Source organism: Diospyros lotus, chromosome 1 (assembly GCF_014633365.1).
Source record: "Diospyros lotus cultivar Yz01 chromosome 1, ASM1463336v1, whole genome shotgun sequence".
Classification (NCBI taxonomy): domain Eukaryota; kingdom Viridiplantae; phylum Streptophyta; class Magnoliopsida; order Ericales; family Ebenaceae; genus Diospyros; species Diospyros lotus.
Genome location: NC_068338.1, coordinates 52,024,724 through 52,044,037, shown reverse-complemented (window position 1 = coordinate 52,044,037; position 19,314 = coordinate 52,024,724). Strand labels below are relative to the sequence as shown.

General features: G+C 36.1%; 2 protein-coding genes across 2 annotated transcripts; both read left to right on the top strand.

The window, feature by feature from the left end:
* The first annotated feature begins 347 nt into the window (after positions 1–347).
* On the top strand, positions 348–4,503 carry LOC127792862 (probable NADH dehydrogenase [ubiquinone] 1 alpha subcomplex subunit 12). Its single transcript, XM_052323485.1, has 5 exons — positions 348–490; positions 1,615–1,641; positions 2,959–3,050; positions 3,926–4,035; positions 4,134–4,503. Exons 1-5 carry the CDS (start codon positions 402–404, stop codon positions 4,287–4,289), a joined length of 474 nt encoding a protein of 157 aa, XP_052179445.1. The 5' UTR covers positions 348–401; the 3' UTR covers positions 4,290–4,503.
* Positions 4,504–9,228: 4,725 nt separating this feature from the next.
* Positions 9,229–19,314, top strand: LOC127805905 (D-xylose-proton symporter-like 2). Its single transcript, XM_052342753.1, is given in 15 exon segments — positions 9,229–9,870; positions 10,011–10,108; positions 11,774–11,852; positions 12,986–13,045; positions 13,211–13,277; positions 13,358–13,482; positions 13,966–14,067; positions 14,161–14,226; positions 14,228–14,530; positions 14,626–14,673; positions 14,751–14,813; positions 15,666–15,746; positions 16,082–16,180; positions 17,573–17,710; positions 18,896–19,314. Coding segments are annotated over 15 exon segments (1,509 nt in total). The 5' UTR covers positions 9,229–9,822; the 3' UTR covers positions 19,028–19,314.

The following is a 19,314-nucleotide window of genomic DNA, read 5'->3' as shown; positions in this document are numbered from 1 at the left end:
TATAATGTTATAAATTATGTTATTTTTAAATATAAATTATATAAATGAATGCTATTTGATAATATTAAGAAATTATTTAATTTTTAAAAATATTAATAAATTTTTATTGTTTTATATTGATTTACTATAGTTGCTGTTATTTGAAAAAGTGGTTGTGGCGATGGTGGGTGAGAAAGTGGGTGCACGCACTTGAGGAGTAATGGTAGGTGATTGATTTTCAACGATTTAAATGAGGACAAATATGAGTTTTCATTTGAAGATATTTTAGAAATATTAAAAATAGGCTACGGAGAGTAAAATATGTGGTTGCAAATAGAATTTTCCTAAACCAATAGCTTCTGTCAGAGACAAAACGGAAACAGGCACGCCCGAAGCAAATAGGGAGGCAGCCAGAGAGAGAGATGGCGTCCGTGGTGAAGAGCGCTTTGAAAGCGATCAGAGAAAGGGGAATAGGGAACTTCTTAAGGGAGCTCAGGGAAGAAGGATACTTGTAAGCTATTCTACCCGCTTCTTACATATGATATATGTTTGCATTCATCTATACTTTTCCCCTAATTTTTGTTGTTTGATTGTCCATGAAATTGTACTGTTGATCTTGGAACAAGCCTTCTTTCGATGTTGAATCGCAACTCAATCTAAAAGTTTATTGGCCCGAAAGACCTCACATCGTTACAATCTACATGTTCTTATCTGAGTTTTATTGTCAATCAAGACCAGCTTCCAATTCGATTCTTTGGGCGCCTATTTTGAGTTGACTGAAATTTAGAAAAGGAAGCCAAACTCATGGCATGCTTCGTATTCCGTTCTGCTGAATTGTGCAATTTGTGCATTTTTTCTTTGGTCATCTAGGGTTGCAAACAACGAAGCACACTCAATTAGATTTTCCAAACTGAAGATTTACGGTGATATTTGGTCGATGTCAATAGCGTATTTCAAATAAGCAGAATCAAATTAAGCTACAATGTTGCATAGAATTTAGCGAGTTCAAAGCTTCCAGAATGTTGGTGGTCTGTTGCTAGATTTATTTGCTAGATGTTCATCGGTTTCGGTGGTAGGTCTGCGTACTCGTTTCTGTCATGGTTACTCAAGTTTGCACAAGGAATGAATCGGAGCAAGTGGTTACTGTTATCTACATCTGGCATTGAGTTCTGATCCAGCTTTTGGCATTTGGTGTTTGATAATTTCTGAAAAAAGATATTTAGCGTATGCTGGTTGCGAAACCTGAAAGAGCTTTAAGGAAATTATTGTCGGGTGGGAAACTAGATGGAATAATTCAATCTACAGTAACTTTCAGGCAGACGTTGAACAGTTTGTGATGTTGAGAGTTTCTGTCATATATGTCCTATAGCATTAGAATTTATTTGAGAGCCTCACTTGTAGAACAAATGCAGTTTGTGTGGTTTCTGGTCCTTCTGCTGTTGGTTCACCACTGGGAACTTGTTTTTCATTTTTTTCTCTGAAAATATTGTTTTTATAACCTTGTATACGAGACTAATGATACATCTAATTGAAAAAATTTGATGTGTGATGAATCATATCTGTTTTGTTTGAGGTGGGTTTTCTATTATTGACCACGATGACACTAATATTTTATCTTTTGTTTGCATTCTACAGGAATTGCATATTCGACGGAAATCTTTTGTAAGTAACACTGTCTTCTCATACATGCTGGGGTTTTACCAGATGAAACTTTGTAGTAAAGAAGCATATTCCATAAAATCAACTATATAACGAGTAAGATGATTGCTGTTGTGTTCTGGTCATCATTTTAATTGCACTCTTATATGTTTTCAGCACAGTAAGTATGAAGCCCTCTGTTTTCTATGCCCAGGTGTATGCTCCATGTTCTATGTTTTTTTTTAAACATATTTATTTATTTTAAAAAACATTTTTTATATTTGTATATGTGATTTATTGTAGTTACATATGTTGAAAATCAAGTGTTTACTGCAATGGTGAATACAAGCTATATATTCAGCAAGTCCATGGCTGCTGCAGTCTGTTGATCATTGAAGCATTTTGATGAAAATGTAATACTTCCTCAAATACCATGATGTGCAAACAAAGGTTCCCAAGTGCAGTTAGAGTTTATAACTATGTGGACTGCTATGGTTCAGTGAGTTATTCCAAAGACAAGACATACACTTTCAAATGAAGAATTGGTATCTCTCACCACTAGAATCTTGATTGAGACATAAATTACTTATCTGAATGTTAAACAGTTTGAGGCTTGTTGTCTCTTGCTTGCTTGGATTTAAATTCTTAACCAACCAGGCCTTTGCTTTAGGGACTCAAAGAGGACTCAAAGAAAGGTTACTTGGCTGGAGTTTGAGTGTAGTTTTGATCTGAAGTAAGAAAGAAAGATGGCTGGGCTGGGATCTATGGAGCCAATGGAAAAACAAAGATCTCTATCTTGCTACTTTAGAACAACTTAAACGGAGTTGTGTGGGTTGGTGTTGAAATTGTCGTGATTCTCGTGAACTAAATAAACAAAATGCTGCCACTGTTTGATAGATAAAAGAAAAAAGAAAAGTGCTAGGTTCAATTGCTTGTTATTTCAAAATTATTGACACTTGGCTGTGCTAATTATGCTCTTTCTCATGGCATTTCATTTCTTATTTGTTTGGTTTAGGGAGAATAATTTTGTGCAATTTTTGGATGGGTTTTACATGTTTGTTGATTTGTGGGCTTCTTGTTCTCTTTCCTTCTTTTATTATGGGTTGCCCTCTTTATATTGGCTTTCTTTATTGGTATCCTCCTTTCAAAAGAGGGAAAAAAAACCGCATGTATTCTCTCTCTTTCTGATTTTCTCTTTCTTTTCCTAACATGAAGACCAAGTGGATGTTTTGTTGCCGTCTTCAAGCAAATAAATTTATTTTTTTCGTTTTTAGTGTTCAAACTATTGCTTAAACATCAGTTGTTGATTAATTACCTGTAACTTCTTGCTGTTTGATTCAGGCAAACCAAGATTCACAACATAGGTGCAACAGTCGTGGGGATTGACAAATTTGGTAACAAATATTATGAAAAACTCGGAGATACTCAATATGGTCAGTTTTACTTATTCCCACTACTTGATTAGCTATTGTAGTTGCATTTGCTACTATGATGACTTTGTGTACCAAAATGCGGATCAGAGAACTAAAAACTATAAATATCTTGTAGCACCGATAAATATTTGGAATTTTTCCATCAATCAAGATGGATTTGAAGGACTGTTTTCATTGTGTACTTTGTCAATAATATTTACACATTGTTTTCATTGTGTACTTTGTCAAATGAATATTCTTATTTGGCATATTTTTAATTTATAGCCTTTTTATGTTTGACTGATGTTTTGGATTTGAAGGACACTGACCAAGTAATCTCCTGCTCTTTCTCTTGATGTGTTAATCTGATAAGCCTTGTTATGCACAAACCAGCCAAGTGATCTCATCTGGGGGTTTTTGGAAATGCTAAAATTTCCTTATATTTTGATTTATTAGTTGAAAATGACTTCAAAAATTGCTTGGTCATACATTCATTTTGTATTATTATTCTCTCATGCATGGATTGGCCAATATTATTCATTCCATTATTACATTAATTGCTGTCACCATTGGTGTATTTATCTCACCCAACAGCATGAGCTCTCAATTTCTTGGTTTTGATTTCTGTAGTAAGCTAGGAATATGAAAGAGTCTTGTTTAAACTTCTCCAACCTCTGTTCTCTCTCTCTCACATGCATGTGTGTGTTTACTTAAATTCCTAGGGATAGATCTTATAATATTTCAGTTGGCCGAGACCCTGACCATAATACACAACGGTGTTGCAATTTGTACTCTCCTGTTTCTGCAAGTGTGAATGAGAGAATTATTTGCTAATGCCAATTTAAAAGGCTTGAACTGAATGAAACTTGTACTTTTATGGACATGGTACCATATAGGGAGGCATAGGTGGGTGGAATATGCATCAAAGAGCCGCTATAATGCTTCACAGGTGCCACCAGAATGGCATGGTTGGCTTCACTTCGTGACCGATCACACTGGAGATGAGGTCTGCCCCTCTTGTCCCTGATCTAATTGCTTTTTAACTGACAACATTAGGTAATACAAAATCCCTGGTTTTACAACAATGGAAGGCATTTCTTGCAGCTTCTGATGCTGAAACCGAAAAGATATGGCGTTGAGCACAAAGAGAATTTATCTGGAGAGGGTGAAGAATACATCTATCATTCTAAGGGACACACCCTCAATCCTGGGCAGAGAGATTGGACCAGGTACCGATCCTGGGAGCCCACCAAGGCCTAAATTTTCACTCTTCCCAAGGCAGCAAGAAACTGGGGAATTCTTCAGATATTTGGTTCCTGCTTTTGAATAACAAATGTTCTGTACTTTAAGCTGGTTGTGTGAAACTGTTCATTTGGAGAAAACTGAAGTAGTGTATTCCTTTTTATTCGCCAAACACGGTTGCTAATGCTTCACCCATGCTTTGTCTTTTTAATGCTAACATTTTTACATGTGACATCTTTCTGAGGTTGCAAGGTTGATTATCTCTTTAGCACAGAATCCATCTTCCCAAGACTATTAGGGTACCAACCACTGCTGGGCAAATTTCAGGGATATGGATCACTTTTCTAGATGGAGATGGTCTTCTCTTGTAAATAACTAGTGTCTAGTTGGCATGGTGGTGATGTGTTTTCTTGTTGATTTAAGCTCCCTCCAGCTTCGGTTTCTGATGCTAGCTTATTTCATATGGACTGCCTCCTGATACAACATATTTAGCCCTTAAATGGAGCAGTGCAATTGTAGGGTATATGAAACTCAGTGCATTTCTTAATCTGGAAGCATCGGGACGGTATCTGTTTTGTTACTATTGCGTCAATATAATCGGCTTAGTTTGGTTCAATTTTTTCTTTTTCTTTTTTTCTCCTTTCTTTCAAACTTAGTAAAGTTTTGATTTTGTTTAAATAGTCAACCAACACCAAGTTAAATTTACTTAAACCACCGAGTTTACATATGATACTCAAATTTGACATTTATGAAGATATTTTATATTAATTTTTTATATTTTATATTATATTAATATAAATATATAAATATCAATATTGTTGTTATTTGAACACAATAATATATTTATTATTTAGAAATGTTGTTATTAAGTCGGTTGAAATATGCAAGAAAAATAACGATTAGAAAGTGCATGGAAGTTTTTACTCAAATACTCAAATGTTTAATTTAGATACTCAAGATTTAAAGGTAATATTAAAATCAATATAAGAGATGTACTTTATTTGAAATGAGGTTTGTATATTTATAAAGGAATAAAAAAAAAATTTAAGTAGGTTAAAATTATGATTCTTTTAGATAATATTTATTTTAATATTTTAAGGTCTGAAATGAAATGGGTTCAAATTAAGATTCTTTCACATAATATTTATCTTAATATTTTGAGGTTAATTAACATTATTATTTTTATAAATAACATTTATCCTAATGTTTCATGATGCATTAGAATTGGGATATTTATAATATAAATAATGTTTATTCTTTTCATAGAATTTTCGAATATTAACTGGTGGATGCATGTCAAGGGCAACTGACTATTAAAATTAAATTTTTTTAATGTAAACAAATAATCTTTAATAACAATTCAGTAAAAAAATTACAACTCATCTCAAAATCTGTGATATGCAGTTTTACACCTTAAAAAAATTTTAGCCTCCCTTTATATAAATTTCTAAATTCACTTCTAAATACTAGAGTTGGTTATTTTATTTGCATTTGTTCAGAACTTTATTAATTGGAGAAAAATTATACCTTTCCAGTTTACAAAATCATTTTAAATTTTTTAATATTTTAATAGGTTTGTACTCATGAGACATAAGTATAAAATGAATAATGGTATTTGGTCAACCTCAACACCACCCAAGAATAAAGGTAGCATAATTTTTGTAAAGTTCAAATCTCTTTTTCTCACACCCCCTCTCTCTTTCTCTCACGCATGCGCGACTCTTCATTTCAGTCCGACCTTCTCTTTTTCATTCACTCTCCTATTCGGCTTGTTCCGACCCTGATCTATAAGGGAGGTAAGTCTTTAGTTTTATCAGCAATGATTTTCAGCAAATGTACATACACAAGTGTTGGATTTGGCCGAACGTTTAAGCTTAAATTTATGGAAATTCAATCGTTTGATCTTGTTGGTTTTTTGGTATGTTGGTCAATGAAGATAGGGGTGTTGGGTGGTTGTCTCAGATATTCGAAAACCACTAGCCACAGTGGTAGGTGGCGATTGACAGTGCATTTACATGGGTGTTAGGTTTGGTCGAAAGTTTAAGTTTAGACTTAGAGAGATTCGTCTGTTGGATCTTGTCGGTTTTTGAATATGTTGGTCGATGGGGATAAGAGTGTTGGGTGATTGCCTCTAATCTTTGGAAACCACCACCCACGGTGGCTGGTGACGGCTGACAGTGCATTTTTAAGTTGTGGCCGAAAATTAAAAATTAAATATAAAAAAATTCAAACGTTAAATCTGGTCCACTTTTGTGTATTTTAACTTTCTTAACTTGGTGTTTCTAACGGTAGGCTCTGATTGGAGGAATCTCCGACTGGCAGTGGTCGTCGGTGACTGTTGGTGGCGACGATTTTGGCTAGTTTGGGTTTTTTGCATGTACATACATATACATATATTTGTATCTTTCTTCTACATTATTATTTTTTGGTTTGCTTATGTTTTTTTGATGGAGGTGATGATGATTTGGTTGTTGATTTGAAAATTAACAAATTTATTTTATTTTTTTATTGCGTGTATTCATATGAGAAAAAGTTTAGGTCTCATTCGCAAAGAAGAATTAGGAGTTTGGGGCCTCACAAAGGAAATGGAGAATTAGGCTTATAAGGTTGCGCAAATTAGTGTTTAAATATTATTTTGTAATTATTTTTGTTCATGTTGTGAATGTTGATATTTAATGTGATATTTAATTATAAGTTTGTATTGGAAATGTTGAAGTTGAATATTGAATTTGTGATTTTTTGAATGTTGTGAAAGTTAAAATTAAATAATTGATTGAATTTTGAGTGTTAATAAATTGAATTGGTTTATATTTGTTTTGTGAATCTTTGAAGTGAAATTATTAAGTTTATCTAAGAATTGAATGGTAAATAGTTATTGTTAATCATATTTAATTTATTTTTAATATATTTAAATAAATAAATGAAACTGAACAATCTAAAATTATCAAATGAGACATTAAAATTTTGTTTTTAAAAAAATCAAGACAAAAAAATATACAACAAATCATCGCTCTTTTTTAACACCATTTTGTAATCTATCTTCCTCAGCATCGCCAATGAATGAATTCTATTTGCTAGCTCTGACACATAAACCTGATTCTCTGTCCCATTCACCAACGAGACCCAAACTCCATTCTCAATATATGCATGCACACACAACACAATATAAAAATAAATCATGATTTTTTACATCTAAAAACAAATCACATTATTTAATTTCCATTTCAACAACAAAATCATCTTCATCATCACCATTAAAAAAACAACATAAGCAAACAATAATTACTAAAGTACAAAAAAGAAAAATATACAAATATATATTTACATGCAAAAATAGCCCAAAACAACTCACCGCCACCAGTGGTCGCCTACGACCACTTCTGGCTGAAGATTCCCATGATTAGAATATTTCATTAGAAACACCAAGTCAAAGGGATTAACATATACAAAAGTGGGTCAAATTTAACAATTGGATTTTCGTAGATATAATTTTTAATTTTCGACCACAAGGAAAAAATGCACTACTAGCAATCATTGGCCACCGTGGTCGATGGTTTTTGGTAGGGGTGTGCAATGTTTGGTTTGGCCAGTTTTTGGCTAATTTATTGTGTCGAACCGCACATGCAGTTTTCACATATAGTTAAACCAATTTACACATATAGTTAAACCAATTTATTTGATTTGGTGTGGTTTCCATGGTTTGCAGATAAATCCCAATAACCCCAATCAACATACAGATAAATCAAAATTCAAATATCTTGATCAGACAATGTCCACCAAAGATCTCAAACTTTCGCACCGAACGAACCATCTTATTAACAAAACATTCAGGAATGGAAGTGCAAATGGAAGAGAAATCTTGTCAGAAATAAAGCTGGTATCGTTGGATCTGTTGATCTAGGATAAGGGGGGAAATAGATCTGAGTCGTCATTGGTGCGGCCAGCGACAGGGGATGGGTTATCGTTCGTGGATGGTAGGGGATGGGTCGTCGCAATTCTCCATCGCTCGTGCGGCCGACGATGAGGGATGGCTCGTCGCAGCAACTCTTCGTCACTCGTGTGTGGATTGGTGTGACCAACAACGGGTGTCGTTGCACCTCTTCATCGCTCGTGCCTCGTGGTCTGGTGCACCGCGGAAATTGACTGGACCGAACCGATCGATTTTTTTTTTTTGGGCGGTCGAAAACGGTTTGAAGGTTGTCCAAATCGCGCACCACGCGATTTGGACAGTAAGCGGTTCGGTTTTAAATTGAACCGCCTGATATATGTTATAATAATTAAAAATATAAAAAATTAAAGGGGTGGGAGAACCCTACATCATTTTAGTAGTTCTCTCCTCTCTCTTCTTCGTCTCTCATACTGTCAAACGCACCCATCCTCATCGCCTACCGCACCACTCTTGCATCTATCCCTCTCTATATATATATGATGGATGTGTGCTGAAAATTATTCTGAATATGTTTAAAAGACTTACCTCCTTATAGATCGGAGTTAATGGAGACATGCGACGAATGAGAGAGATAGACAGAGAGGGTTGGGGTGAGCCTAAAGGACGCCGGAGATGAAGTCGCATAGGCGGGAGATTGGGAGAGAGACAACCAAACTTCAGAGGCTCGGTCGCACAGGCGGAAGACGATGAGCTTGACTATCAGAACAAGATGAAGGGTCACATGATTGAAATGACAGATAGAGAGAGAAGGTCGCATGAGAGAGAGAAAAGAGTGAGAGATTGAGAGGAAGGCTTGCGCGAGCCTCTAGTGTGAAAGAAAGAGAGGAAATTTGGCTGATGTCATTTTTGTAATTGCACACTATGAATAAATTAGTAATTTACTTGTGGGTGACGTTGAGAATGTCCGACTAGCATTCATCGTATAAAATAGACTAACATTTAATTTGGGGTGGGGGGCAGTATGTATGGCGACACAACGGGCACGTCTTGCCTCTTATCGTTGGATTCACGTGCAACAACTTGAGTCTCTCTCTACTACTAGTATTAATATTATTTCCTTTTTCTTATCTTCATGTTTGTATTCTCCACCAATCTCAAAGTTTTTTACTTTCGAATGAATTGATTCGTGAAGTTTTTTAATTTTTTCAGCTCACATTTATTTTTTTTATCTCTATATTTTTATTTTTTTTTGTTGTACAAAATTTTAATTACACTCATATCCGTCTGTTCCCGGGGTCTCCTTCAACCTTAGCCTTCCCAATGATCAAATCCGTCTGTTCCCAGGGTCTCCTTCAACCTTAACCTTCAGCCAATGATCATTTTCTTGTTAATTTGTCTGTCTCTCGTAATGTCTAACAGTCCAACGTAGCTGCATCAACGGCCGCTAGTTCCAGCTTCACAGAATCACGGTAATGTCACTATCCTTCGATTCCTTTCCCATCTCTCTCTAAAGCCCAACCCCCATCCACGTGAATCCAACTCTCCGACCAACCCCCCTCGACCTTCCAGTGGCTTCCCCTTTTTCCAAAAAACACGGACTCTCCCCTCTCTCTCATTTGCTTCCGAATTGGACCTTGCTTCTCGCGTTTCTCAGAATCAGAAATGGCCTCGGCTTCATCCGATCCGGAGCAACTCACATCCCTCGGAAAGGTTACTTCATTGACTTGCTCTGACGCCCTGTTTGTGTTCGCGTAATTGTCTGTCTGTTTCCGTTCAAACAGAAAGAAATAAAATAAATGAAAGAGTGGGTGATTTTGATTGTTATTACTTTTGTTGGTGATGCTGATTAGGGTGGCAGGTCATCGGGTGAGATCGACAGTGCCCAAGAGCCTCTTATTAACGGAGAGACGCACCACGAAGATTACTCTGTTCTTGCTGCTATCCTCCCGTAAGTATTCATCTACTTATATCTGTAGGGACACTTACGGTTTTTGCATAAATATTGGATTTTGGCTAATTAATTGTGTTCTGTGGAGACATGTCCGATTACACATTGACTTGATTTTTGGTTTTGTGTACTAGGTGCACTTGAAAGAGGTCTTGCATTGTGAATTGAATTGAAATGGGTTATGAGTTACATTAAGCACAGGAGAGGAATTTCCAGGACCAGGTCCTGGGGTTTTTTATTTATTCTTTTATCTGACTCTGATACCCACCCTGTAAGGCAAGGACCCAAAACAGGACCTAGGTAAACCCTGCCTCAGCCCCCTTGTGGCTACAGAAATCCCTGCCTATTTGATGCCCAATTTGGCAACTCCTTGACACTTTTTCCACTGCATATCCCAATCTAATTTAGGTCTAAAGGTAGCTAGGTTTGAGGTTCGACCTAAAGGTTATGAATTAGCAACAAATCAGTTTCTGTTTCAGAGGTTGATTAGCAAGGGTGGCTGCCACCTGCAGTCCCCTGGCTACTGTTTTTGTTGTTTTAGTTGCCCTTGGACTTTACTTTAGAGCCTTTTGTTAGCGTTTTGAGTTGAAACGAATCCAACTCTCATGGCCTCATTTCTTACCAAAACTTCCCAGCAAAAACACAAGCATTTTGAGCCATGTTTAGGCCACTGCAGCACAAATATCCAAACCCTAAATGCTTAGGCAGCCTTAACTAATTTACTAAGATTTGACTACATATTTTCTAGTGTAGCTAGGCCCCCTTTTGATTATTTTTGGGTTGGTTTCATTGCCTCAAACATGCTTAGCAAGTGCCACTCCCGATGAAAAGTGTCTTAACCATGACTTGCAGCCCCTATATCGGAAAATTATGCTGATGAAATACTTCCCAACTCATGTTCTATTTGTAATGATGACCATAGCACACTCCTAAGTTACAATGCAGATATGTTAAAGGGGCCTGAAATTATGCCAGTAAAATACTTCCTTACTCATGTTCTAATTATGACTGTAACACACTCCTAAGTCAGAAATTGAGGTACTGAAGCAGGGCAGATTCAGCTGGACAGCCACTGTGGCTAAATTGCTGCATCAGCTAGTTGCTGAGCGACCAGCCTGTTTTCAACTGGAAACCTCGGGTTTCCTTCAGCTAAAAATTCAATCTAATTCAGTATTTTTCTTAACAGTAAATCCTTCACATCCACGCTCAATTTAATCCAAAATAATCCGTAAAATCCTAGATATAACCTCAGTACATCATCACAGATCAGCCGATAAACTAGTAAATCAGTCCAACAATTGTTTATCATACTGCCATGCCGTATTCTAAACCTCAAAAGACATGTTTACAGCTTACAAAAGACTTTCAAAATATGCTTTTAAATCAGTCCAACAATTGTTCATCATACTGTCATTTTTGCTCTTCTTGACTTGGATTATTGTTTAATGGTTTATCCATTTCAATTTATATACATAAGAAACATTTTCTGTTTAGGAGCACACACTAAAATTTAAACACGACTGCTTTTGTCTGTTATCCAAAATAAATGCAAAATGAGTTCACTTCCAATCTGGCTGCATAGTTCTTTATTCATCGACCATTGACAAATAAGCCAGCATCTACTTTCTTTGGTTCTTGATGTGATTGGTAACTCAATAATTTCAGATTTCTATTCCCAGCTCTTGGAGGATTACTATATGGGTATGATATTGGTTCCACATCATGTGCTACAATTTCCGTAGAGGTATGCTTATGTTGAAGCCCTTCTTATAAAAGGACATGAAAAGATTTGTATAGCTGGCCCAAATAGCCAGGACATTTTTTCTAGTTGAGTGATTTAATTATTGCACTGAGAGATCTGTGCCTATACATGTTGCATTTGTCAATTTACTTTGTTACTAGTTTGTTTTTATTAAATTCTGTATAGTTTTGGTGTGACTGCCTGCCTTTTCTCACTGTCATCTCCTCACATGCTTGGTGTCTTGGCCTCGACAGATTCAGTCAATGATTATTCAGATTGCATGCATCTATTTTTTTTTGGGTAACTGTTTTCCTGCATTCTAAAACTGCAGTTTCTTGTTGAGCCTTCCCAACTTTGTGTTTCTGGAACCCTTCCATAAATAAATATTTCCTTTTCCCCCTGACTCCTAGAAAGCAAGACTAGTAAAAAGACAAAAGAATATTCTTTAAAATATATGTTTCTGTCCTCTCTAACTTGTGGGTATTATATAAGAAATGGGCAAAGAAAATGGTCAAAGTCCCGTTATGCTTTAAGCAATTTTATGCATGAAACTACATAATTAAGTGGATCTGATTACATGTTTTACTCGTCTGTAAAAACTATTATTTTTATCTTGTTTGGATCATTAAAAAAAGCCTGAAGTCTGCTGTTTTCCTGGTTGATTATCAAGTCCATTCTGAGAGGCCAAATAAATTGGATGAGCCCGCCTTTTTAACAGATTGCAAGAACTTTTTCATGTAAATGATGATCTTTTAGTTCTGTTCAAAAGACAACAGATATCCAGCTTGGCCCAGGCTTTTTGTCTGGACTTTGCACCTCAAACATGTCCAATCATCTTATGTAGCTAGAAATTTTGAAAGGACCAGTGTCTATAAAAGCTTAAATCATATTATGATGTGACAATGATATCTATATCATAAGCCTCAATGGCATATCTGACCCGATCCTTTCATCAGTAGCAATGGATTGCAAATAATTTTCAAGCAGGTGTTGAAATTCAAGCTCAGTACTTTACTTACTCCAGTACCATGTCAAACAATTAACTTCTCTGAAGTTAAACTGTTAGAGAGGGGGTGATGAAAACAATATCATGCAGGACAGCTTTAAACATCAAGATTTCCTCTTTGTTTTTGCAGTCAGCCACATTAAGCGGGATTACATGGTATGATTTGTCCTCGGTGGAACTTGGTCTCATAGTAAGTTTGCAACTCTTTCTTGCTTGTTAAACTTGAATCTCATTAGTGGAAGCTTTGTTTTTCCTGACTTTTTTACTTGGAGTTATGCTTAACAACTGATCACTGAAAAAGAATATCTTATATATGGGAACTTCAATTTTTTTTTCTTGCTTCTTCTCTTTTCAGACTAGTGGCTCACTGTATGGGGCTTTGATTGGCTCTATCTTGGCCTTTAATGTTGCTGATTTTCTAGGTTAGTTATTTTGGTTAAAAGTTTATATTCAGAATTATGTTTCTATAGTTAAATGTTTGATTCTTGAATTGGAATTTCAGGAAGAAGAAGAGAGTTGATTGTGGCTTCAGCATTGTATCTTGTTGGAGCTTTGGTTACCGCAGTGGCGCCAGACTTTGTTGTTATGGTTATTGGACGCTTTGTGTTTGGTATAGGAATTGGACTGGTAATGTACATTACTACCATTTTCTTACTGTGTCTTCACCAAGGTCTGCGTCTTCCATAGTTTGTTTACATTGCTCTTGTACATAGATGGCCATTGTGGCTTCAGCATTGTATCTTGCATGCATGTATATACAGCTGACAGTCACCACACTAGCCACACGCATTAACTCAAGTGTGAATGCGGATGATGGATGCAAGTAATCACTCAAAACATATTAGGTTTTCCATATACAAAGTTGTTGTACTAGTACATTTTATCTCATCAATTTTTTCTGTCCTTCGATTTGATTAAAATGGACTGTTCTTCCACAAAAACCAAAGCAGGAACTAATACTAGACCTGCTGACTAAGTCCAAAGGTAGAAATACATGGATACTCGTCTCTATATCTGTTTAAAAAAGGATGGATAGAACTGCTGATGCATTTAAAGACTGCTGGTTCTTGTTTTTCTTAAATTCTCAGAGTCCTCACTGTGCTTATGTAGGCAATGCATGCTGCTCCAATTTACATTGCTGAGACAGCTCCAAGTCAGATACGAGGTCGACTAATTTCTCTCAAAGAATTCTTTATAGTTCTTGGGATGGTTGTAAGTATTGCAAGCCATGTTTAAGCCTTCCCTGAGTTAGAATGGCTATGAAGCAAAGGCTACAGAAATCTGAATGCCTGGAATCTCTTGCAGGTAGGTTACACAGTTGGCAGTCTTCTAGTTGACACAGTTTCTGGTTGGCGCTACATGTATGTGGCTAGTACCCCCCTTAGCACTAATCATGGGAATTGGGATGTGGTGGCTACCTGCATCACCTAGATGGTTACTTCTTTGTGCCATACAGGGAAAAGGTAATATGCAGGATTTAAAGCAGAGAGCCATATGTTCCTTGTGCCGGATCCGTGGTGAAGGCACAAATGATTCAGCTCTTGAAAAGGTAGATGAAATTCTTGATGAGCTTTCTAATAGCGGTGATGAGCAAGAAGCCACATTAGCAGAGATGTTCCAGGGGAAATGCTTGAAAGCTCTTATTATTGGTGCAGGATTAGTCTTATTTCAGCAGGTATTCTTGTTTGTTTAGGGCCATTGGAGATGCATACTATGAAGCAATAAGTCTTAACATCTACGCTTACATGTATCACTCCCATTGCATGACAGATAACGGGGCAACCTAGTGTCCTTTATTATGCCGCATCTATCCTTGAGGTACACCTTTTGATCTTTGTTAAAGTATTGAGTGGATAAGCATGTAGAGTTCACACGAATCCATTTCTTTTTGATAGAGTGCAGGGTTTTCTGCAGCATCTGATGCAACTAGAGTCTCAATTCTTCTTGGGTTATTAAAGGTACATCTGCTGCTATCAAGAGCATTTTTTGTTTTTCACATATATACCCCTCTCCTTGTAAACTTTTTTGTGATTGTTACACATAATCACAAGCTTGCCTGAAGTCTTCATAAATAGTATGGCGTCTAACCTCCTTTGGTTGATAAATCCTTGATGCAAATTAAGCAGGGGCTCATTGGGCCTACTAATTGTGAAGAAAGAAGTTCTCTATCACCATCGTAATCTTTCTGGAAAAAATAGACTGAACTGATGGACAGTATTATGTTATTCATTGGCTTATTTGGCTATATCAAATCAAAGTCTTGGTGATGCTGGAATCTCCTTTTGCCTGTTCAAATCTAATTTTTGTATTCTTAACTTAACTCCGTTATTAACCGTCTGCTATATAAGCTTTAAGTGAACACTGAGCTGCCTGTTCAAATGTATTGCTGATTTGCTGAGAATGTACGAGTCAATTGTCAAAACTGTTCTTTCATGTGTACAGAATGCATTAGTCAACTCTCCAAACTGGTAGTTTGCTAAATATGGTAAGCTTTTGTAGGATCTAGTAATGCATCTTGATATGTTGCTGGTACGTTAGGGGTGTGATTGAATTGGTTTTTCAACAGAAGCGTACTTGAGATTCACTTTAGGATTCTTCCTCCATACTCCATAGACATAATTTTCCCTGGCTCTGAATTGATTTAAACTTGCTTTCTCTGATATCTGCTTCAGGCATGCCAGCTCCCCCCCTCTTCTTTTCCCTCATGCATGTTGGCTTGAATTTTGAGTAATTGGATTTTGAAGTCCGTTATTCTCATTTCTAGTATTCTTCTAGGTTCTTAAGATGTCTGACATGTTTAACGTTTGTAGTTGATCATGACTGGAGTAGCTGTCACTATTGTTGATAGAGTTGGAAGACGGCCATTATTACTTGGAGGTGTCTCTGTTATGGTAACAGTTCTTTCTTCACTGACAGATGTCTGCTCATTAATTTTACTTACAAAAATATTGAGACGGAAGGAGGGCGTGCTGACATGTTGAGAGAGTGACCCCCCAGGTCACTTTGTTATAATCGAGTTTCTTTTGATTCATTGCTCAAGCCTTGCAAATCCCCAAGCCACTTCTTTGGCCCACTTAGCCCACTTGGTCTTGGACCCTGATGGCCTGGGCCCGCATTAATTTTTAACCCAACTCTATCACTTGGATGATTTTCTCAGACTTGGACCAATTATTGGGCATAACAATATCTTTTAAGATACCAAATAATATAATTAAACGCGTGGCAGGGAATTTCGTTGTTCCTTCTGGGAGCATATTACACTTTTCTGGATGATGCACCAGTTATGGCTGTAGTCGCTTTGCTATTATATGTTGGGTGCTATCAGGTACATACAACTTTACTCTTTCTTTTTATTCGATGGTAGTGTGTCCATGTCTAAGGGCTTGTTTCCTAATTTCATTATTACCATTCTTTCAATGCATTTATTCATTTCTGTCACTTTATCTTACCTACCAGAACCTATCAGATTGCTAGTTTGCAGCTATTTTGGCATTCTAGAAGTTTCTCGTGTGATTTTTGTGCTTTAGTGTTGGCACACTTGTTTCTTTAACCATTTTTTGAGTTCAGTTTATCTACATTATCAGGAGGTTAACAAGCTTGAGTCTATGTAAGTGTTTCTAACAAGGTCAAGCTCCTTTTTGTTATTTTGTACAAGTAACTCCATTGGAAAAGTTTAGAACCCACCCCAAGTCCTTGTTTTAACTACATTGTTGGGCCCCTCCCTTAATTGCTTACCCTTATGGGACTAATCCTTACTTAAAATGATATTATGTTTGTGTTTTAGGAGGCTATTCACCTCTTTTCCCCATTATTTGCGTTTGTTATGCGCTTGTATTCTGTGTTACTGCACCTTGGTTTCGTCTGTTTACATGCAACCAAGTGGTCGCGTGCAAGGAGTGCTACAAAGTTTGACATACATTGTTGGACCTCTTTCCTTGTAGTTTAACATTACATTTTTGGACTATTGATAAACATATGCAATAATAGTCAACAACAAAATCACAAGCCTGTGGATATCCAATAATAGACTAATGTTGATCTTGTAGGGGAATATTACATCATTTCAGCTCCGATAAAGGGGCAAAATATGTTGATCTTGTAGGGGAATATTCATGGTTTTTGTGCCATGTTGCTGTTTTTTTCCTTGTTTATATATAGCTTATAAAGGGACAAAATATATCTCTGGTTCCGTTCAGTCCACCAGCTCGTGGATGTAATAAAGACGAAATGTGTTCTTCACTTTCAGATGGCAAGTGTAGATCAATTACCCAGAAAGTGTAGCTGATTTTGCAATTTAAATATCCTTAAGATCTTTTCATGATGGATGAAAATTATGAACTTACATTTAGTACGCCAATGCTCTTCTGATCTCAGTAGAACAGCCCTGGAAAGTGTTTAGATCCCATTGGATGGATCTTAATCTTTTGAAATATGATAAACCTATCATATCTTTAACTTTAACATGATGATGGTTGCCCAATAGACTATACTACACAAACAACACACTAGCACCTATGCTAAGCCTAAGTAGAACAAAATTTTTATTTTTTAACATTCATACAAGAGGAATTTGCTCATTCGGTGCTTTCTTTTTTCCTCCTTTTCCTCTTTGCTTTCCTTTATCTTTTTGTCTATTTGGCTTACTACTAGTCTTCCATCAGGTATATTGCAATACTATTTCTTGCTAAAGCACTACTTATGAAGAATGGTTTTACAGTTGTCATTTGGTCCAATTGGTTGGCTGATGATCTCTGAGATTTTCCCTTTGCGCCTGAGAGGGCGAGGATTGAGTATAGCGGTGCTCATAAATTTTGGCGCAAATGCACTGGTTACGTTTTCATTTTCTCCTCTGAAGGTGCTTTATTCCTCTAAATCATTTTAGTTTTGCAGTAGTCTTTGAAATGAATAAGTTCGAAATTATCGATATCTTGTAGATGCTTAAATTGTAGCTATGTCTCCAAGCATGCTAACATCAGAGTTCCGTTGACAGGAATTGCAATTCGTCTATTGTCTCTTTTCCATTATTTCTTCTTTCTTTCGTTTCCTTTTCTTTCATTGCTAGCATATTAGTAACTAGAAATAAACTTTAATAGAGTCTGTTATGAGAAATATGGGCTGTTTTCTTCATGTTGATTGAAGGTCAACTAACTGGTATGAGTACCTTCTACATCAAACTTCAGTTATTGTTTGAACTGTGAGAATACTTTTTAGGATCCATGCTTATATGCAAAACAATTGCAAAAATGCTAAGATGGACGCGAGCTAAACTAAATTAGATGTGGTTTGCAGTTATGGATTCTGAGATGTTAAGAGGGTAAAACACTATTGAAGATGAGATGAGAAAGTAAGTTTTGTGATGTGGACCTATGATGCTTGAAAATGTCTTGGGGTGCCGTTTCAACGTTTTCAAAATGCCAAAAAAGCCCCCAAAAAATATTTCCGGACAATTTCTATAATTTCGAAAACATTTCGAGACCGTTTCATAATATTAGGAAAATATCATAAACGTATTTCTATCCACAGATAGGTTAGAGACGAAAAATATTCCATCTCTAATTCAAAATTTTTAATTTTTTTTTTTCAAAATTTGTTTGAATCCATTATGAAATTTATGTTTATTTTTAGATTAAATAACTATTTTTTATAATTTTGTATATTAAAAATTATACTTACAAAAAGCATCTTATATTTTTTTCATTTACATGTTTTCTCGTATTTCTGCTTTTCACTTTTTTGAAAAATGCTGTTTTTTCATTTTCGTTTTGTATAGTATATGTTTCTCATTTGCATTTTCATGCATTCTGGACGTGGACTGTTTACAACAAAGACTTATCATTTTTGGAAGGAATTTCAAAACCAGGGTTTCAGTTGTTATCTGCTTGTTCTAAACCATTATCATTTAAACTCCAGCATGTTGTAGCAGCATCTGGTCATACTTTCTGTTGATTCTGGACCGTATGTATTAGTATTAGTTCGCCTACATGTACCTGTTCATTTTCGGGTCATATTTTCTGTTATCATTCACTTGTTCTGGTTGCAGGAATTGCTTGGAGCTGGAATTTTGTTTTTCATCTTTGGAGGGATAACTATTTTAGCTCTCATTTTCATATACTTCCTCATACCAGAGACGAAGGGGCTCACTCTAGAGGAGATTGAGGCCAAGCTTCTTTAGATCTGTACTTCTAGTTTGCCCTTACTAGTTTGCCATTTTGACATCACTCTGAGATGACCTATTTTGTTTACTTCCATGTGGAGACGGCAATTATTATCTTCAGATTGTCTATGTAATCTTTAGGTAAGATATTGAATCACATTTGAATGTATACTAGGAAGAACAATACTTAGTCTGTTACATAGATCTTTATTGAATTCATAAGTTGTAGTTTTTGGTTTGGTAGTTGTAGTTTTCTTCTGATATTTGCTGATACATATTTCATCTATGATTACATTACTTTAGTG